General features: G+C 40.9%; 1 protein-coding gene across 2 annotated transcripts; it reads left to right on the top strand.

Annotated features, from left to right (window-relative positions):
* Positions 1 to 3: 3 nt before the first annotated feature.
* On the top strand, positions 4 to 19,904 carry LOC132980121 (alpha-2-macroglobulin-like). Of its 2 annotated transcripts, none has more exons than XM_061046049.1 (19): positions 4 to 136; positions 2,462 to 2,687; positions 5,220 to 5,346; positions 6,363 to 6,484; positions 6,597 to 6,648; positions 7,332 to 7,415; positions 8,029 to 8,205; positions 8,715 to 8,790; positions 9,716 to 9,872; positions 10,015 to 10,089; positions 10,865 to 11,027; positions 12,501 to 12,688; positions 14,786 to 14,998; positions 15,364 to 15,482; positions 15,586 to 15,676; positions 17,858 to 17,926; positions 18,008 to 18,113; positions 18,617 to 18,658; positions 19,823 to 19,904. In XM_061046049.1, exons 1-19 carry the CDS (start codon positions 60 to 62, stop codon positions 19,825 to 19,827), a joined length of 2,169 nt encoding a protein of 722 aa, XP_060902032.1. In that variant the 5' UTR covers positions 4 to 59; the 3' UTR covers positions 19,828 to 19,904. The 2 variants fall into 2 exon arrangements, with proteins under 2 accessions (XP_060902032.1, XP_060902031.1); XM_061046048.1 differs by having other exon boundaries at positions 19,816 to 19,904.
* Positions 19,905 to 20,788: the final 884 nt, after the last annotated feature.

Genomic DNA, 20,788 nt, shown 5'->3' with positions numbered 1-20,788 from the left:
TAAATGTTCTTCTGTCCTCAGTGAATTATATCATTCTCAGTCGCAGTGGAATTGAACCTATGTGGACCTCTGAATTAATCAAGTCGATCCGCACTTTCTTCCCTGAAACTTGGATATGGAAACTGGTGGAAGTTGGGTGAGTTTCTTTTAAAGCCTTTTCATTTGACAATCGTGTTTTTTTTAAATTAAGGGTATTTATTATTATTTTTTTTTTTATTTTAAAAATTAAAATACATTTTAATCTAATTTTTAAAAGGTGAATGTATATATCAATGAAATATCTTTTCTTATGTCTGATCATAAACTTTGTAAGAAGTGGATGTTCAGTAGCTACCTTTACACAACCGCTTGATTAATTACCTGAACTTTGGAAGTGAACTGTGTCTCATTTTGGGGCTAGCATCCTTCGAGGACCTAGCCCATGATGGTCCCAATCTTTTGTAGCCTGTGTACAGCTCAGTATGAACTAAAAGAGACAGTCTGGTCTACAGAAGATTTCCTGTTTGCGTGACCAGCTGTCCCCGTGAAGTGTCTGACATATCTGGAAATTAGGTCAGCTCTGTTTCTTATTAAGAATGTGCAAAACGACAGTTTGTAGTAATTATATTTGAGACCGGTAATGTTCTTTGAGTTGCCAGGAAATGCCTAAATCTAAGATAGGATCCCCCACAGTGGAATGTGAACAAAGGGACCTCTGAGTCCAGAGAGATACCCAAGAACAGGAAACAGATGTCCTCATGTGCCCTGTGACATTATGTATAAATAGCACTCTCAATGTATGTTCGGGAGAGATCATTATTTGGCTTCTTGACTCTCCTGAGCAGACGTGTTCAGTGATTCTGCAACTTGTTAATAAATAATTCTGTTTAAAAGCAAGTCAGTCTAAACAGCGAATTTCTTCATCATCAAACATATCATCAACAACAGAAATCCACATCACCCGCCCTACCCTTTCAATACTAAGCGCCGACCTTGACACCTAGCAACCTCAACAGCTGCACCTCAACTAGAAAACATAACGAAGGTCACTTTACCAAACCTAACATATTATCTAAAGATATTCAAGTTTCAATGCCCCTTTTGTAGGAAGCAACACCCTAAAGCATTCTCAGCTTAAGCATCTATTTAACCTTAAATTGGCCCATTATTTACAAAATTAACATCATGCTATTTTGAAGAAGACTTGAAAGTTGCGATCAAAACCCTTAAACTAATTAGGACATTTATTGAGATAATAAATTCAAGGCACAAAATGTAGAATTTTAATAGAATTGGACACTCAAATATCTAAATAGATTAAAATGGACTTATCAAAGCCAGAGAAATTCGTAATTGAATAGTTGTAACCGGACGTGTCTTGTCGTGGCGACAGCCATGTCAGAGCCATCATGACAGACACAACATGTTTGTCGTTGACGTGGAAACACCGGATAGTAAGTCAGATACAGCTACATAGAGAAGCGGGACCTGCTACCGAAAGTTGCTGTATGCTGTGCTGCTGTGAGAAAAACATCATGTAACGTCAAGTTTTTATATTTTTAGTGCTTATTTACTTTGTATTTAATATTATATTATTTATATTTGCTAATATTGTGTGTTTGGATAACCTGCTGCTGTAACGCCACAATTTCCCAGTTTGGGATCAATAAAGTATTCTATTCTATTAGCTCGTCAGTAAACCTATTCTCTTCCTTGTGTCTGTTTTTCCCGTTCGTCTTGACTGCGGTCCACTCAGAGTTCGTTTTAATGTTTTGATATAATTAGACCAGTGGAGTCATCCCCTGCTGTACCTTAGAAATAATGTGGGTTTGAGTAACTGGCTTTAATTTAGAAGAGGCTACAGCCACTTGTTCTGAAGAGGAATGTTAAGATGGCAAATTAATTGACAATAAAGACTTAATGTATAGCAGATTATGATAAAATGGCTCTACTTCTTAACTGATTTAAAAACCTCAGTAAACATTCACTAATGAGTTTATGGTCCCCATCTGTAGTTTCGAGTTTTCTCATGCATCATGATGTTCAATTTGCAATTCGTGGTCCCATTTACAGTCATATTTTGAGAGATGAGGGTATGCTTTAGTAGGTGGCTGCCTGTGATGTGACTGGACTCTAAGGGGAGGCTGAAGCACATCTCTACACAAAGAAATACATCGTCTTTGTTTCCATTTGCTTCTCTGATGTTTGATATTTGTCCTTTACCCTTAGGTATCATTTTTTGTTAACTAAACCTGACTACAGACAGAGCAGGACTGATAACCATTTATAGCAATATTCAGATTTATTTTTTCCAGGAAGAAAACTCTTAAACATGAACCAATCATTGTTGTATCTCTCAAGTTCAAACAAGAAATATATAGCAAGACTTTCCATTTCAGAGGATTTACCAAGTCTAATTTAAAATCTGGATCTCATGTTCCTCTATCTTCCACCATGTATCTGTTTGTCTCTGCTCGTCCAGAGAGTCTGGATCGACAGATTTGTCGCTCACTGTCCCGGACACCATCACCACCTGGGAGACGGAGGCTTTCTGTTTGTCCCCTCAGGGATTCGGCTTGGCTCCAAGGGAGACGCTCACAGTCTTCCAGCCTTTCTTCCTAGAGCTTGACCTGCCTTACTCCATAATCCGAGGGGAGCAGTTTGATCTGAAGGCGACTGTCTTCAACTACCTGTCCAGCTGCATCATGGTAATCCATGTGTCATGATTTGGTCTTATTTAGTTTTGTATTTCAGTGTTTCTTTATGTTCTAGTGTGTTTTGTTCATTCTTGAGTTCTGTGTGTCTTTAGTGTTTCAGGATTTAGTTTTGTAGTTGTCCTCAGTGTTTCTTGTATTGTATTCCTGCCTCTGTGTGTTTCCCTCCATGTTGATTGCCCTGATTGTCCTCACCCGTGTCTTGTTAGTCTCACCTGTGTCTGATTACCCTATGTCTATTTAGTCTCTGTATTTCTTCCCCTCTGTGTCAGTTCATTGTCGTATGTTCTATGTCAGTTACTCGTGGCTCCTTGTTTTCTCCTGTTGGATTTTGAAGTAAGTTTTTGTTTGCCTTTTTGTTTATAGAATAAATAGTTCCGGTTAATTCTGCATCTGGGTCCTCCTCTTAGTTTTCACGAACCTTGACAGAATGAACTGACCATACCATGGACCCAGCAGGATTATTTTCTTCGGAATTGCGTGAGGTTACTTATAACCTCACATGCCTAAAAAATGACTTAAACTATGCTTGCTGTAGCAAGGAAAGACTGGCCGCCAGCCATTTCCACGGCTCAAGAGGAAAATCTTTGAAGACCATGCTCAAACATTTACTCCCTGAGTGGACTAGAGACTTTTTCTCTACGCCTGCTTCACAGTCCTATACCTCTGAGCCTGTTCGTCCTCAGCAGCCGGTGAACCAACCCAAGCCTCAGTCCAGGCCTCAACCCAGACCTCAACCCAGGCCTCATCATCCATGTGTTCCTGTTCCTGTTCCAGCAGAGCGCTGTCTGCCACCGGTTCCGGTGGAGCGCCATGTGCCACCTGTTTCTGTTCCCGCAGAGCGCTGTCTGCCACTAGTTCCGGCAGAGTGCTGTCTGCCCCATGTTCCTGTTCCGGCAGAGCGCCGTCTGTCCCCTGTGCCTGTGTCTGCTGAACCACGTCTGTCCCCTTTCTCCGTTCCGGCAGAGCGCCGTCTGACTCCCCTGTCTCCGTGGGAGGCCCTGCCCACTCCTATCACTCCTGTGTCTCTGTGGGAGGCCCTGCCGACTCCTGCGCCCTCGTCTGAGGCCCTGCCGACTCCTGCGCCCTCGTCTGAGGCCCTGCCGACTCCTGCGCCCTCGTCTGAGGTTATATCGACTCCGCCCACTACTGTGTCTTCGTGGGAGGCCCGGCCTATCACTGGTCCCGAGTCGTCTGATCGGCCTCCCGGCCGCCCCCCCGGTCTGCTCTCTGTGTTCGGTCGGCCTCCCGGCCGCCCACCTGAACTGATCTCAGTGTTTGGTCGGCCTCCTGGCCGTCCACCTGAACTTTCCGGGCTACGTGCCCTGCCTCCAGGCCGTCCACCTGTGTCTTGTTAGTCTCACCTGTGTCTGATTACCCTATGTCTATTTAGTCTCTGTGTTTCTTCCCCTCTGTGTCAGTTCGTTGTTGTATGTCAGTTACTCGTGGCTCCTTGTTTTCTCCTGTTGGATTTTGAAGTAAGTTTTTGTTAATAGACTAAATAGTTTTGGTCAATTCTGCATCTAGGTCCTCCTCTTAATTTTCTCGAACCTTGACACCATGCTTTTACACTTGTGACGACATAGAAGATAATCACTTATCTTTAACCCTTTAAAGGTCCCATATTATGCTTTTTCTGATTTTATATGATCTTTAGTGTGTTTTCCATGTGTCCTGTGCATGTTTAGGCACATCTATGTGTAAATATTCAAAGTCCTCCTACCTCCTCCTGTTAGCTGTAGCATTAGCTGCATGTAACGCTCGGTTCTAGCCCCCCTCAATAAAAATTTGTCAGTGTGAGATCACTGATCTAAGTCCATTGGCTCGTTGTGGCAAGCCCAGCAGCTCAAATTGAAATTTCCGAGACGCAACTGACCAATAACGACAGAGCGGATCGGCAGACCAATCAGAGCAGACTTGGCCCACGTGGGGTCTAACAGTGTGGGCACAGCAGAGCGTAGCTGACGGACTCAGAGCGTAGAGGGAGCAAGGAGGAGCAGTACATGAAAACAGACACTTTTTTGGACTTTAGCTATTGTGAACGTACAAAAGTAGGTACATAGATTAAATATACGAACCCCAAAAAGGGCATAATATGGACTCTAAGATTGTAAAAAAAGCAGTTTGACGCTAGAAATCGAGCCGAGCTGCTTCCAACCAGTGTTGCCAAATCCGCTTATTATAAGCGACTTTGGGCTTGTTTTCTTAGACCTGGTTGCTTGTATCTCTTGAGATCTGGCAACACTGCTTCTAACTAGAGAATGAGCTAACTAACATGCTTTCTCATAAAATTACTCATAACACTTACATTTCAGATGATTACAACTGTCTCCCTAGTTCCTGCTGACTTTTTAAAGCAAGAATGTGTGACTTTTTGACACCTCCATTGTTGGCTGATATTGGAGTTTGGGCTGGGTCCCTAAAATAAAAAAAGAGCAGCCAAATCTGATTAGACAAACAATATTCTGAGTTGTGTGCAGCCACTTTTTTTTGTAACATAACAAATTGAACATGTTCCTTTAACAGGTCACTGTGACTCCAGCTGCCTCAACAGATTTCACCCTCACCCCGCTCGTCGATCAACAGTACACATCCTGTCTGTGTGCTACCGAACGCAAAACTTTCAGATGGACCATGTCCCCTTCGGTCTTAGGTATGAGCCTCACATGTACTTTTGTGCATAAAGTTTGTCAAAGATACGAGATGTTTAGAAAATAAAACATTTCAGTAACTTTATAAAGTAGACAGCAGTTCAAGTATTTTGTGATTCCCATTTTATGCATATGAAGTCACATAACAAAAATGACTTGTAAGGGCTATCAGAAATATTCTTAAACCCGTGTCTCGGTTTGACATATTTTGGGGTCTTAAGGTTTTGGAATTGTAAATTGGCTGTGGGCAGGTTTAAAACAAAGTGTTATTTCATTCTGCAGGCGTATATAAGTATATCCACTAAAACGTCTTTACCACTGACAGGCTCAGATTGTGATTCTAATAGGGCTTCCACACGTGCAGAAAACTCCTGAAAAACTCCTGATTATTTCCAGAAGGAGCTGTATGTGTGAACGCAAACAGTCAAATTCCGGCCGTTCGGACTTCACCCGGAGTTTCTCCTCCCAGATCCCTAGTATTCTTTCCACAGCAAGTCGGAGTGGGCTGATGTGAGAATGCAGCAGGATATTCTCCGGAGAATTCACCTCGAGCCAATGGGAGGGGGAGTGATGTGCATATACTGTTACTGCTGCACTGTGCATAGAGTGTCTGCACGAGACCACTACGATCTCAGTGCTCATAGTTAAGTCTTCAGTATGTTGTTCTCCGCTCTTTTGTTGATAGTGTGATTACGTTGGACTACACGTAGCATTGATATAAAGGTAAATATTTTCATTAGAGCGTCATGTAGCGGACTCTCTTGCTTCAACTGCTACTTCCGCGTTGTTTTAAAAAAATATATATATAATAAACTACCTTTTAATGTAATGTGATTTAAGTCAATCGTTCCTTTTCATTTCATTTTGACATTATCCTCAGTTCAGTACCTCCATGTTTCACCCCACACTATAATGCACTGTACTTATGATGGCACCCACACACAACGCTATGACACAGTCCCAATAGTAACTAAACCTGTTGTGAAGAAATGTTTAGAATTAGTTTTTGTTCTTTTAGGGGTCGTGAACGTGACAATGTCCGCTGAGGCGGTGGCCTCCCATGTGTCATGTGACAATGAGATTGTGAGCGTGCCAGACAGAGGTCATATCGATGTGGTCACACGAACCCTCATAGTGAAGGTGGACATTTTTTTTGTCTCTCAAAATAAAAAGTTCTAAATTTGATAATTGGTCAAATGAAAATGTTTAGGTGCACATTTTAGGAGGTATGTTTTTTTTTTTCATCTTCCAGGCTGAGGGAACAGAGATGACAAAAACCTTCAACTGGCTGCTCTGTCCAAATGGTCAGTACAGTTCAGATCACATGTTTTTATCTACAACTCTGCTAGTATGAAAGCCAGTTGTGTTCTTTTTGTGACTTTTGTATCTCTCTTTCAATGTGGTTAGTTTGATTTGATGTATAATTAACTGTCCTTCTAGCGTCCCACTGTATAGCCTTATTCAGAAGCATGGATTAACACCTGGCCTAATGCTGCAACCAATCATTTTCACTGAATATTGATCTGCTGTATTTTTGTCTTAGAAATGTATGGAAATTTACAAATGTCTCAAATGACGTCTTTAAAATGCTTCTCTAACCCAACCACTCAGACTTCTCATTTACTGTCAGACATGACAAAGAGAAGTCAAGACCAACAAGTGTTTGAATTGATCAAAGTTTAAAATGAAAATTTTAAACTTTGATCAATTCTCAGAAGAGTTGATGGTAATTTTCCATATTCACAATGGATTAATTATTTAATTAATCAATAGACGCTACTCTAAACTAGACTGAGAGGAAGCCCATATGTTGTTTGGAAATTGACCATTTTGAACAAAGTTTACATCTTGGTCTTGATTGCCATCTGAACAAATGACAGACATATCTAACTGACAAATATTATTAATTTATTTCTTTATTAGGGCATTGGACTCTGCAGCAGCTATTTAAATTGTGTTTGAATTAGTCCAAATCTTTTTTTTCCAGGGGAGGCTCTTACAGAAGAAGTAGAGCTGCAGCTTCCTGACAATGTGATCGATGGATCTGCCCGAGCTTCCCTGTCTGTGCTGGGTAAACTGAATTTTAATTATGTAGCCTTTACAAAACAATTCATGGATCAAAAAACACTTTCAATCCTCCTTGAAGCTCAAGAAGATTCAATCGTATGAAGGTGTATGGGATCATTCAGTGGCTGTTGTAGTGTGTTGATATGACCTCTTCAATCCATTGACTGCAAATGTGGACAACACATCTCCACCTCCTCTCAGAAAAGTGAAACCAAATATCACTCACCTATTGAGCTGGTGACATTTTTTAGTCACAGACTGAGCAGTAGAGATCAGCTGGTGAAGTTCTAGTATTAACCTCACTCCCTTTCAGCTAATAAAAACACATTGAACTAACCAATCAAAGGATCAAGGATCTGGGGCGCTGGATGACCTGGTTGCTGCATGTCACACCCCATTCCCTCCTCCCAACACGTCCTGTCTTCCAATAGGATGTGACATGCGGCAAAAGGGCCTACAGTTGGATCCAAACCTTGGCAACATGCTTGGTGAACTATAGTTTTTTTCGGTGGGGCGCGGCCTAACTGCTAGGCCACTGGTGCACCCTCTCTGTTGATATGTTAAGGTTCATTTAAATTTGAAAGATTGAGCCAGTCAAACTCAGTGTTTCTGTGTAGGTGACATCATGGGCCGGGCCCTGAAGAACCTGGATGGACTGCTGCAGATGCCGTATGGATGTGGGGAGCAGAACATGGCTCTTCTGGCCCCCAACATCTACATCCTCGAGTACCTGAAGAACACACAGCAGCTGACCTACGCCAACAAGGAAAAGGCTGAAAACTTTCTGATGAATGGTGAGAATCTGTTCGTTTTATCTCGCAGAAAAAAAAGTGAATCCCCAAGATGGAAACGGCATGCATAACACAAACCAAAATACATTTCATTTAAGAACAATGAACTGTTTTTTTTTTTTTTTTAATATTCCACATGTCTTGCATTCACAATTTTCAACAGTATTAACAGCTGCTGTATATTGTAGTGGAGAAGGTTCAATGCTTTTAAATACAACAAAATGGAGTCAAAAGTGACACAATGTTTGGAAGTATTCAAGATAAGAAATGGAGAGTTTTTCATACGGATGAACAATCCGGCAATGAGTGAATGAGATGGAGAGGCTTATTTTCTGGCTTGCTGGAGATGGCTAGTAGCTGAGCATGGTAAGCTAATGAGAAGGGAGTCGTTGGCAGGGTGAGTGGAAATGTAATGCTAGAGAGGTAGGCACTGTTGCAGAACTATGACAATGTGTATCACATTTGGATTTTTTTTTTTAAACTGTTGGTTTATGTGTTATCATTTGGTACAGGCTATCAGAGGCAGCTCAACTACAAGCACTATGATGGTTCTTACAGTGCGTTTGGAAAAGGAAAGCAGAACACCTGGTGAGAACATAACAGACTCACAATAATGTCTACCTGTTGACAAACATTCTTCAACTTTAACGTTGATGTACAGCCAAATAACCGGCATTTCATTTTTTTTTTTTTTATAAATGGCATTTTTCTTGCCATGGCTCAACTCGTATCTTCTCTTTTTCTGGTTTTCTATTGACAACAGTATTAGACTTTTGGTACATTTTAGGTATTCCATAAGTTGAGATTCCAATCGAGGTAATATGTGACTTAAATTTCCCTTCTCTCTTTCGGCCCTGTTGAGTCTCCATGTGCTTGAGTGTTACCTCTGTGTACTCTGGTTCATAAACAAATTCTTGTGTTTTCACAGTAAACAGCGTGTCATAATTGCTTTTTAAAAAACAAACAGATTTTTAGGTTGGTTGTATCTTTCAAAGCCCACACCCCCATAGAGCTGTTCAATGGCATAGGAACGCATACTGTATGTGGTTTGCCGAAGCGACTTGGTGGAAAAGTCATCCGCTGAGATTATATACCCGGATGTTGTTTCTTTCTTAAAATTAGGTATATTACTTGGGACAAATGGCCCTGTCTGCAGCAATGTAAAGCCTACAGCTTCCAGTCTCCCCTTAAAGGGAGTGGCTAATGCATATATACCCCATACAACCCTATTTCAAAATGACCTAACTATCCCTTTATGGGTTAATGCAAAATAGCAAAGGGACTTATTGATGATTTTGGTTAGTTTTTTTGCAGCTACACTTGACAACTTTAAGTTTTAGAGTGCTGTTTATATTTATAGGATACAAGCTAATCTGGAAAACAAGTTATAAGAAAGCATCGTAGCATCGAGTCAAGCCGTAGCCTAGCAGGCAGTACAAACTCTGCATTTCTGCATCATTGTGACAAGCTCAGCTTTTTAATGAATGTCTGCTCTTATTGAACTCATCCACAGGTTGACTGCTTTCGTGCTGAGATCCTTTGTTAAAGCGAGTTCGTTTGTCTTCATTGACCCTGAAGTCGTTGAAATGGCCAGGCGTTGGATTGAGAGTAAACAACGAGAAAACGGCTGTTTCAAACAGTCGGGGAAACTCTTTAACAACAAGATGAAGGTCATTTTAATGTCCTCTGGAGTCTGAATGAAAATGAACAGAATTAGTTATGGTTTTCTTTAAGTAGGTCCTAATTCTCTGTGTTCTCCTAAATTTCAGACATTGTCTTTCTTGAATGCCTCCTGATTCTCCTTCTCTACAGGGCGGTGTGTCTGATGAAGTGACTCTCAGTGCTTACATTACTGCATCCCTCTTGGAGATGAACATAACGGGAACTGTAAGAAACATTTGACGTTTTATTAACTCTTGTGTTATCGTGAACAGAATGTAAATCATCATCCTGCAAGCGTGTGTTGAACTGTTTTAGTTTGAACCTGCATGGCTGAAAAAAAACATCTACTGTATCGGTGCTGAATTATTTCTAAACTTAAAAGGAATTGCAAGTAGGATCAATGGCTTGATTAAAGAAGTAGATGTGACCTCAGTGTCCAAACATATAAATTTGCGTGCCCCATCTTTTCATATCGGAGCGACTGTATTTTGATGAGTAGGTGGAGCTAGAGAGAAACAAAGGGTATCAAGTTATTAGCTAAAGACTTGTCTGTCTTGGTCAGCAGGGTGCATCTGAGCCAGTCAAAAAGGATTAGAATAATATTCTTACTGAGCACTCCCCAAGCATGTTTTATATTTGTGTTTCAATCTTTGCAGAGTTTACGGCGTTAGTCTTCCATGCCTTTGTGAGAACCTCTTACCCTGCGCTGTTTTTTTTCACCGTGTGGAAATTTTAAGTCAGCACTCATATTTGGTCTCCTTTTATACAACCACACTTCTTTTAGCAAGCAGTGGAGTTGCCCCCTGATGGGCTTTTTGAAGGAATTTTAATAAGGCACTTATGCATTGGCTTCACTTTCAAAAAAAAAAAAAAAGAGGATTCATATACTTCGGTGTTGGCTTCATTTCACTTTTATGGTTCTGATTTATGCAAAAACTAAAGCGCTATTGTGAGTTCATGAAATTATCTTTCTTTTAGATGTTCCTTGTTTATTTTACAGCCTCTTGTTGTACAAAGAAGCTTGTCCTGCCTCAGGGAGTCCATGGGTAACCTGAGCAACACCTACACCACAGCTCTGCTGGCGTATGTCTTCACCCTGGCAGGAGACATGCAGACCCGCACTCTCCTTCTGAAACACCTCGGCACAGTGGCTATACAGCAAGGTGAGCCATCAACCTAAAACACGGATCACGACTCAGTCCCTGCAGGAAGTTGGACGTTTGGATTGAGGAAACGCACAAGGTCAACCATCCCTACAACCTGTTTTGTGACCTTGTATTTTCGGCCAATCATTGCAACTTTTTTTTTGCAAAGTAGACCACCCACCCTTTTTCTCCCAAATGCAATTAAAAAGTGTTCTTGCGCCTTTGGATAATATTGAAATACCCACACTCAGTGCAGCATTAGCATTTTGTGTAAATGTAGGTAAATATCACCCATTTCATTTGTCTTTAAGACATGACAATCAAATGGAAGTGATGTAAGAAGACAAACAGTTTGCTCAGCCAACAGTTGGCTTTTATTTGAGATATTGTCCAATTCACTCAAAGTTAATGTGTATTAATAGAGAACAAACCATATGACGTATTTTTGTAGGCCAACCCAGAAGTAGCATCTCCATGGGGTCTAATGAGAATTCGCCTATGGGATTTTTGCATTGGATTTTGGATCATTGCAAAAAAATAAGCTCTGTGGCAATCGCACGTTTCTGAAGCGTAGGGGTTTTGTTCAGCAGGATAATCTCCGCAGATGAACACCATTTTTATGATGTTAGAAGCGTTAATGCGGCCGACAGAAGTAAAAAGCTAACGTTATGCTACAAGCGAACTACACCACGGTCGGATGATTGTGACGTCATTAGTGTTATGCTTCAGACGATCTCCGATAAACTAATCCACGTAGCTTGATAAATTGTTTACTAACCTGAGACATCTCCGACTAGTGAGAGAGTTCCCGGCCTCTGTGTCCGGCGTGATGACGTTTAATGTCTCCGACAACCACTGTTGTCACATTTAGTCTCTTCTTAGCAACCGCCTTTTTAAAGGCGCGTAAAAAAAAAAAATTCACAAGTGGGGGTATTACCTAACGTAGTTTATGTGGTCTAACAAAACACCAACATCTCTTAAGCTTGTGTTAACCACAGACCTTATTTCAGGCGTCTAACCACAAACCCATTCAAAATCCCTGTTGACTTTTAGACGTTAGACCCCATGGCGCTCTATAGGCTACAGTCAATTAGCAATTAGCAGAAGATTAGTAGTTGACAGACAACAGAGTGGGGATTTCCACACAGTATTTTTATAGCATACAATGCCAGGTCTCCACAGTGCTATATTCACTACTCATACATGAGCAGTAGTCAGAGACTTCTCAGTCAGAACAAACATATGATGACTAACAACATTCTCTGTCACGAAAACCTAAACAAAACCAAGGCACCGCCTTGTAGTACTACAATGATATTCGGACTGTTACACAACGCCACTTGTATTTCAACTTTTCCTGAAGCTGACATAAAATTTGGGATTTTTAGGCCTCATCAATCACGGGAAAATCCGGTTAAATCCCAGGACTTATCCCTGCCACGTCACAATTAAGGTAACTCACCTTGTCTCTGTGTTGATGCTTTTTTGAAGGGGCTTTACTTCACTGGTCTCAGGATGAGGAAGATACATCAACGTCTCTGTCTGTGGAGATCAGCTCTTATGTGCTTCTGGCCTTACTCAGTGCATCTCCCTCTGCCGAGGACCTGCGATTGTCATCCAGCATCGTCAGATGGCTGACAGGACAGCAGAACCAGTACGGAGGCTTCTCCTCTACCCAGGTAAGTCCTAAACAGGACAGGCACACCAGCAGATTAACATTTTCCACTCAGGTTATTGTATATTATGAAAACTCTTTAATCATTTAGTTTTTCCCAATTTGGTTTTCAAATGTATCATCAGTTTAAGGGGGGGGGGGGGCAACATCCACACAAACTGAAAGTTTCTGAAAGGAGCTTTAAATGAAATATTTCAGATTCAGACATTTGTATGTATACCAAAGGACATTTTTTTACAGTGTACATACAAGTATTCAAACAAACTTCAGACAGGAGTTCCTCAGGGACAACAAATAAATCAGTGAATGGACCACAGTGCACACTAGTACCATCGTGTGGCCCCACAATTGCACACATAAGAGCCGGGCAAAGATAACAATACACAGTTAAATGTTTAAAACAATGGAAGATAAATAAGGACATTTTTGAGGATTCATTGCACTTCACATTTTTTGACTACATTCAGAGAATGTATGTTCAGGCTACAGCCATAATGACCACAAGTATAAATGACTTGTGGTTAAACACGATGGCAAAGATAAAACAATGCAATTAAGTTTTAAAAGTCCAAATGACTATCGAGGTTTAAGAGCCTGATGGCAGAAGGAATGAAGGATTTAAAGAGTTTATTTAAAGCGCTGGCCTCAACTCACACAGGAAGTGATCATGTTGGGAAATTATTTTGTAATTGATATTAACAACTATTTGGTGAAATATTTTATGGTAACAAAACATGTTTTGTTAAAGCCCTTATTTATACGTCATCCTCTATGTCATGGTAGTGATTCAGTTACTTCGTTAAAAACAACGTGTCAACATCAGTGTGAAAATGCTGTTTTATTTGAACAGCACAAGTTTTAAGACATGTTGCTCCTGTAACCCTGTCTGAATCCATCCCTCACCTGGGATCAGTGTTTTTTAGCTAATCCTATTCAAAAGTTTTGAACAACACAAACTGGAGGTTTTATATGATTAAAACTGAGATTGGGTTTCCTGATGTAATCTTTAAATCAGAGGCGCTGCTTGTCAACAGGCTACGCAGGCAACTGCTTTGGGCCCCAGACCAGTAGGGGGCCCCTGAGGGCTCACAAACTTTTAACCATAGCAACGACACAAAATATGCAAATTTTGCAATGACAGGTAGAAAACCTCCCTCAGAGGCCCCATCTGACAGCACTCACTCTCCTTGCATGCATTATTGGCGTGAAAACCAAAGTTTGTCAATGAAAGTCAACCAAAAAAATTAAAAGGAATTATCCATCTATAGGAGAGTAAACAGAAACAGGAAAAAAGAGGAAGTAGAGTGTTGGGGTTGTATCAAGTCAACTTTGGTTATATTCTTTAATAATAATATAAATAAAATATCATTAAACTATGTTTAATCTCGTTTTGGGGCACCAACCTGTACTCAGGTAAATATAACCAAAATATCACTCAAATCAGTTATTGAATTACTAATATTAATAACTATATTTAATAAATTGAAGGTGTGAAATCCGTACACAAAGCCTTCGCACCCAGCTTATATCACAATGCAAATACACCAGTAATCACAAACAACTGCTCTCTTAAAATTATAACAGAATTTATTTAAACACAGCAACACCAATCCAAAATCAATTAACTAAATCAAACAAATAACTATTATAAACTAATCTAAGCAACAAACATTATCAAGCAAGGCTTGTGAAAGGAGTGTGAATGTGTGTGTGTGTGTATGAAAGAGGGGAAGAGGGGGGAGATGGCTTCGTCCCACGTGGTCGCCTTTCCGATGGTGCACACCTAACAAAGACCTAACGTGGCCTTAATGTCTAAAAGAGACCGAGTTCGGCCCTACACGATCTGTGTCTCTGAGGGGTCTGGATGGCCGCGAGTGTATAGATCTCTGTGTGTGTGTAGCATATGTGCGTAATGGCGTTGTGGTGGAGTTAGTCTCCAGATGTACGTCTACCCGGGAATAAGCATCGGGACAATGGCAGACATAATGGTGATAAATGCAGGATATAGGGCCTCTCATTATTTCTTGCCTGGGCCCCAGTAGACTCTAGAATGGCCACTGTCTTTAATGACTCATAATGATTTGTCTTTTGTGTGTTGAAGGACACCGTGGTGGCTCTGCAGGCTCTGTCTCTGTACTCCACTAAAGTGTTCAATCCCGAAGGTTCCAGCACTGTGACAGTTCAAGCTCCCAGCGACCAGCTGACGTTTGACATAAACCCTCACAACAAACTGCTCTACCAAGAGGAGGCTCTGAAGGACATGACAGGAAAGTACAGCTTGGAGGTGAAGGGAACTGCCTGTGCTTCAATGCAGGTGATTGGAGAATGTCACTCTTATACCATAATGGTCTGAATTCATTATCACCATGTTCACACTTGCACAAAACTCCTGAAAAACTTGTGAAGTTTTCAGAGTGAGCTGCATGTGTGAACGAAGACAGCTGAATTTTTCACTCACACTTCTGGGGGTCCAGTAGCCTAGTGGTTATGTCACATGCCTCATGTACAGAGGCTTTAGCCCTCGTCACATTGGCATTGGATTCAAATCTGATCTCGGCCCTTTATTGCATGTCATCCTCCACTCTCTCTTCAACTGTCTTATCCAATAAAAGCACAAATGGCCCCAAAACACATCAAAAAGATTAGCATTAAAATCATGTCAATTTTTTTTTTTTCTAGATTTCTCTTCAGTACAACATCCCGTCTCCTCCACCAGCCTCTTCTCTCCGTGTGGAGGCTGAACCGCATGCTGACTGCACGAGCACATCTCGCAGCCTCAGTCTGACGCTGAAGTCGGTGTAAGTAATCAACAACAACTGTACTGCACTTACAGTGAAAGTGTCCTCCCTGGCTGTAGATTTTGGAGAAACTAACTTTGAGTTATTATGGGGTCAATTACAGACATTATGGAAGCGACAACATGACAAACATGATGATAATGGAAATCAAACTACTCTCTGGATTTATCCCAGATGCTGAGTCTTTAAGGATGGTGAGTCATTACAGCAACTTTAACCTGAACTTTTCTGTCAGCTATTGATGTTAGTATGATGGTGATACTAGCCATTACCATAAATTCACAGAGGCCATCCCCTCTGACTTCCTCCTTTGAGTGGGAAGCTTAAATGTTTACTTAATGCTGTACTGCTTTTATCAAGGACGCCCTGACATCACCTTTTACTTTCTTGACTGCGTATTTAAAACCATGAGTTCAGCTATTAGTTGAAACCAAATTGGGTTTCGGCAGCCAAAATACATTAGTATTATTTGGAGGAGGTCGTGTTGCTTTAGAGGAGTGAGTAGTTTGCAAATTCGTCAAAGCTAAACAGTAGATACAATAATCATCAGGAATGTTTCTGACCCTAAAAAGTGGAGCCAAGAAGTCTTGAAAATATTCATGAAATATTTCCTAGACCGGCTATATCTAGGCCTGTTGCATAGTAGCCTACATTTATTACCCTCCAAGCATAGGCGTAGATCCCCCCCCCCCCAATATTTAGAAAAGGTAGATTCGTCCTCAAAAAAAATAAAGACATTTTTTAAAGGTCGAAAAAAGAGGTAATGAAAAACATTTCGGGGGCTCAAAACATTTATATATCCTTCTGACCTGTAAATACGTTTCCCAATCATTTCAGACACCCCTATAGTGGACCATACCATCTTAACCTTGCCGCACAATCACACGCGCGTGCGCAGGCACGTTACTCTCGCTCGCGCTTGGTCAATGGATCAGGTCCGGTCATGTTAGGAGCCGTGGTCTTTATACAGTCTATGGTCACAGACAGTGACAAGACAAAACAAGAGCAACAGGTTGGTGTTTGCATTAGTGTCCCATTAACTGTATAGAGGTGACATCACAAAGTATACGAGTTAATGCCCGACGAGGTGTCCAATTATCAGTAATGAATGGACGACGTGGAGGCGAGAACTGTCCGACGCGCAGTCTTTACTTGTTATTTTTATGGCTACTGTTCATGGTCTCATGTAACATGGAACCATTTTTATTAATATGCATTATTTATAGTTTGTCATTAGTCAGTTAACACAGATTTATTCTTGTTACTTTTGGACATCAACTCGGTATTGGACCGGAGATTTAAGTTTGGACCACCTGTTGTTTTTGCCTTTTTTGGTTAATAAATCCTTGTGCAAGTTTTCCTGCCTCCTCGTAATTACATTGGGTTTTTTACAAAATAATGGATCTTCAGTGAGTGAAAGATTAGTCAGCCATAACAGCTTTTATGTAGTTTTAAATTTTGGATACTAAGGCTATAACAAGGTGACATTCTCTAATATATTTGATTTGAGATGTACATGATTCCTAAAAAAACATCCCAAAACACCTGTAATGTTTTGAATATGCAGAAAGTTCTGAACAATACAGTTGAATAATTAATAGTAATTCAAAAATAATTATAATTTCCTATACATAAAGAAATTTCCGCCATAAATGAATTCAGAAAAGGCACAAATTGTTGCATAAAAATTCACCAGAATGCAGGAAATGAAGTGTTTGACGCTCAAAATTATCTGAAAATTTGGCCCCCCCAATGTTGAATCCAAACCTACGCCCTTGCCGCCAAATATACTGTATATGCCATCTGTTTTTGTGTACTGTACTGTATATACTTGCAGTTATCAGTCTCAGTTGCACACAGAGACCTTCTGTGGCGCCAAAGAACATCAAACCAAATTCCTCCATAATGTGGATTCACATATGAACCTTCTAATGCAGTGGCTTTAATCATTTTGTTCAGCCGATATTATTCTGCACTCAATTTTATTTTTCTACCTCATTAAAAAACAGACTACCTACAGGAGGCTGTTAACCGAAATGCAAGTGAAACTGATTTAACCACGTCGTATTTATGAAGAGTGTCATATTCAGCAGGGTGCAGGAACAGAACAACCCTTAAAGTCCACATGTTTGTAAAAGTATTCAAATAAATGCATTCATCATTGATGTGAAAATGTGCCAGATAAGCACTAAAGGAGACTTCAAAAAGAGACATGACTAGATCCTAGTTGTAAAGTGGTTCAGAAAAAAGGGGCAGTTAGGGAAAAAAAGATCAGAATACCGGATGTTGTCTAGCTGTCGATAACCGATAATTCCCTCCCCGTGTGTCCCGTTGGTGTAAAATGGCCGCAGCTGTAATGTGTCGTCTCCTCACAGATCAGAGACTCTGAGCTGGTGGAACATCTTGAATATATTGGAGATCGTCTTATCGTTTATATACGGGAGGTAAGAGAAACGACACACAGAGGAACATGACTAGATGCTCTCTGATCCAGATGTGTTACTGATCTGTTTTTCTTCCTACAGTTACTGAAAAGTCAAATCACGCGCCACTTTCTAATTCTCCAACATAAGCTTCCAGTGCAGAACCTGAAGCCAGCTTTGGTGAAGATCTACGACTACTATCAGCCAAGTGAGTCACACACTGAGTCCCGCTGTCCATTCAGGTGGGGCTGGGGGAAAAAAAACAATGACAGGGATACTTTCTGTCAATAACTATGATAAGCTTTGATGACCGATTTCACTCAGTGTGAATAGATGAAACTGCCTTTAAATATGAATTCTTGTAACATCACATTTTGTAATTGATTACAAATTGCGATGGTTATCACATAATGCAGGAGTTGTATTAATATGGTGCATGATGTAATAACTAACCAGGAAGCATGTCTCCAGTCATAGAAATTAACATAACACCATTCTTTTGATGTATTCTAGCATGAATCATACTGCCTCTGATCAGGTGTCACTGTGTTCATTAGGGCGCTGTGGTACACACTGTACACAACAGAGTTCATTTTTTATAGTATATGATCCGATTTAAGTCCAACATCAAGTTTTCTACATGAAACACATTTGCTGTTGGAGCTTCAACTGTATCTGTTCAAACTTTCTCATGCTCATTTTTCCTTTCAGGTTACAGCGCTGAATTTGAGTATGCGCACCCCTGTGCTACAGGTAATAATTAAAACCCTTTCTTTTCCCTTTTTAACTGAACTGTTTTCTTCTTTTATTCACATCAAAGCCCTTCTAGGGACGGGTCTAGCAAATTAGCATCAGCTACATACACTATAGCTGTTTTCACATATGCACTCCGGACAATATCTAGATATTTACAGGAGGACTTCTCCGGAGATTCTCCCGAACTACCCGTTCACATATGTTCCTCACAGCGGGGGACTTTCCCTGTCAGAGGGGAGGGGGCGCGGGGGGATTTCCCGACGTAAGACGTGATGTAAATAAACAATGCGTTACAATGAGAATATTTGTCTTTATATCAATGCTATGTGTAATCCAATGGAATGACAACACCCACAAAAGAGAGGAGAACAACATACTGACGAACAAAAAACAGAATGGAGACGTTTAATTACGTGCACAGAGATCGTAGTGGTCGCGTGCAGACACTTTAGGCAGTCACTGTATATAAACGTCATTCTCTTTTCATTGGCTGAAATTGAAATCTCTGGAGTATATTCGGCCGTGTTCAGACATCAGCTCACTCTGACTTTCTGTGGATAAAATACTAGGGGTCTGGCCGGATAACCTCCAGGTAAAGTCTGCACGAAAAATGCGGCTGTTTGCGTTCACACATAGCCTAAAGCACCTCCGGGTAGCCAAAGTTTTTCAGGAGATTTCCGTATGTGTGAAAAGGGTTTATGATACTTGCTTTGGATGGCTGTTTTCAGTTCGTCTATGTACACTGTATCTGTCCCTAACCAATGCACGGATTAAGAATGCAGAAGCCACAAACTCTTGGAGGCCTATAGGCATAGACCTATAACAAATAAAAATATATGTAACCTGCATAGACTGTAAGTATTAGGGTAACCTGTTGTTATACGAGTAGGGTATGTCTGTCTGTGAATGGCTCAGTGAGTTAGTACGCATGTGTGTGTTGTGGAGCGAGTGAGGGAACAGAGGCCTGTGTGTGTGTTCGGTCGTTGTGTGCAAGAGTGACGTCAGAGCAGGAAACAGAGTAAGCAGCCTATCAGAACAGTACAGTTTGAGCTCTGTGTGTAGCAATATTAACCGCCCGACTCAGACAATGAATTGATAATCGTGTATACTGTGTTTTCTTTGAGTCAATTAATCACCATTTTCTTTCCATGCAGATTGAAGAGTGAAGGTCCTTACCGGCAAAAGCTTGTGGATTGTTTAATGAGAATCAATACATTTGATTAAACTTTGAATATTTCTGTCAGTCTCTGTTTACTTGATGGTTTACCTGAGCCAACAATCATTTGCACCCTGTAAGGGCTTTTATTTGATAAAAGATTGATCACTTACCCAGTAAACACAACAGATCCATGTAATCTAATTCATATTTGGCTGATGCAAGAGTCAGAAAGCCGTCTCATATTTCTTACCCCTGGCAAAACACTCTGCTTATTGATTCATAGTCATTTACACACTTAAAAGTAACTGTCATGGGTGGTGTTGAAATCCATGTGCAGCACACAGGAAGCCACAATACTAATGTTTTTTTAGTGATAAATTCAGCAGGTACATCTGCAAGAGCTGTTAAAGTTAACTAATTAACCAAGTCGGGAAAAGTGGAAGGCAAGTTGCAGAGCCAGCGGATACAATCCAGAGATCCACACAGTGTCGGACAGCGAGTTTTTGAACAACAGAAATCAGATCAGATCTAGACAGTAAAACTCACACTGTAGGAGCTGATGCGAGGAAAGCCAAACAGCCCAGGGGAGAGGCCAACAGAACTCGTGGTCGGGGTCGAAAGACTGAGTGACAAAAAGAAGGCTGGCTGGTAAGAGTCAAACAGGGTCTGCAACGGGTAGTCCAAGGGAAAGTGCTGGAAAGTCTTCTGGCAGCATCAGAAGAGGCTTTTATACTGACTTGATTGCAGATGGGAAGCAGCTGTGTGCACAGGTGAATTGAGTTGGCTGATGAGGTGGACGTGGCTGGCAGGAGGCAGAGTGGAGTATAGGCAGCATACAAATAAAGGTAACCCTGTTTTATATGTTGTCAAATAATACTAAAATCACTATGTAGCTGTATAAGCAACAAATGAATGTATATAGTTGTTGAATTCTATTTTCAAGGCTGATGGTGGCGTTAGCTTAATGC

Source organism: Labrus mixtus, chromosome 9 (assembly GCF_963584025.1).
Source record: "Labrus mixtus chromosome 9, fLabMix1.1, whole genome shotgun sequence".
In the NCBI taxonomy this organism is placed as follows: Eukaryota; Metazoa; Chordata; class Actinopteri; order Labriformes; family Labridae; genus Labrus; species Labrus mixtus.
Note: the sequence above shows the minus strand (reverse complement) of the source record. Positions and strands in the feature narration are given on the sequence as shown.

Bases quoted from the DNA above. Each gene is read 5' to 3' on its own strand.
- LOC132980121 (XM_061046049.1), top strand. From the start codon at position 60: ATGTGGACCTCTGAATTAATCAAGTCGATCCGCACTTTCTTCCCTGAA. The intron at 137-2,461 runs GTGAGTTTCTTT...CTGCTCGTCCAG, and splicing joins TGGAAACTGGTGGAAGTTGG to AGAGTCTGGATCGACAGATT. The intron at 5,347-6,362 runs GTATGAGCCTCA...TTGTTCTTTTAG, and splicing joins CATGTCCCCTTCGGTCTTAG to GGGTCGTGAACGTGACAATG.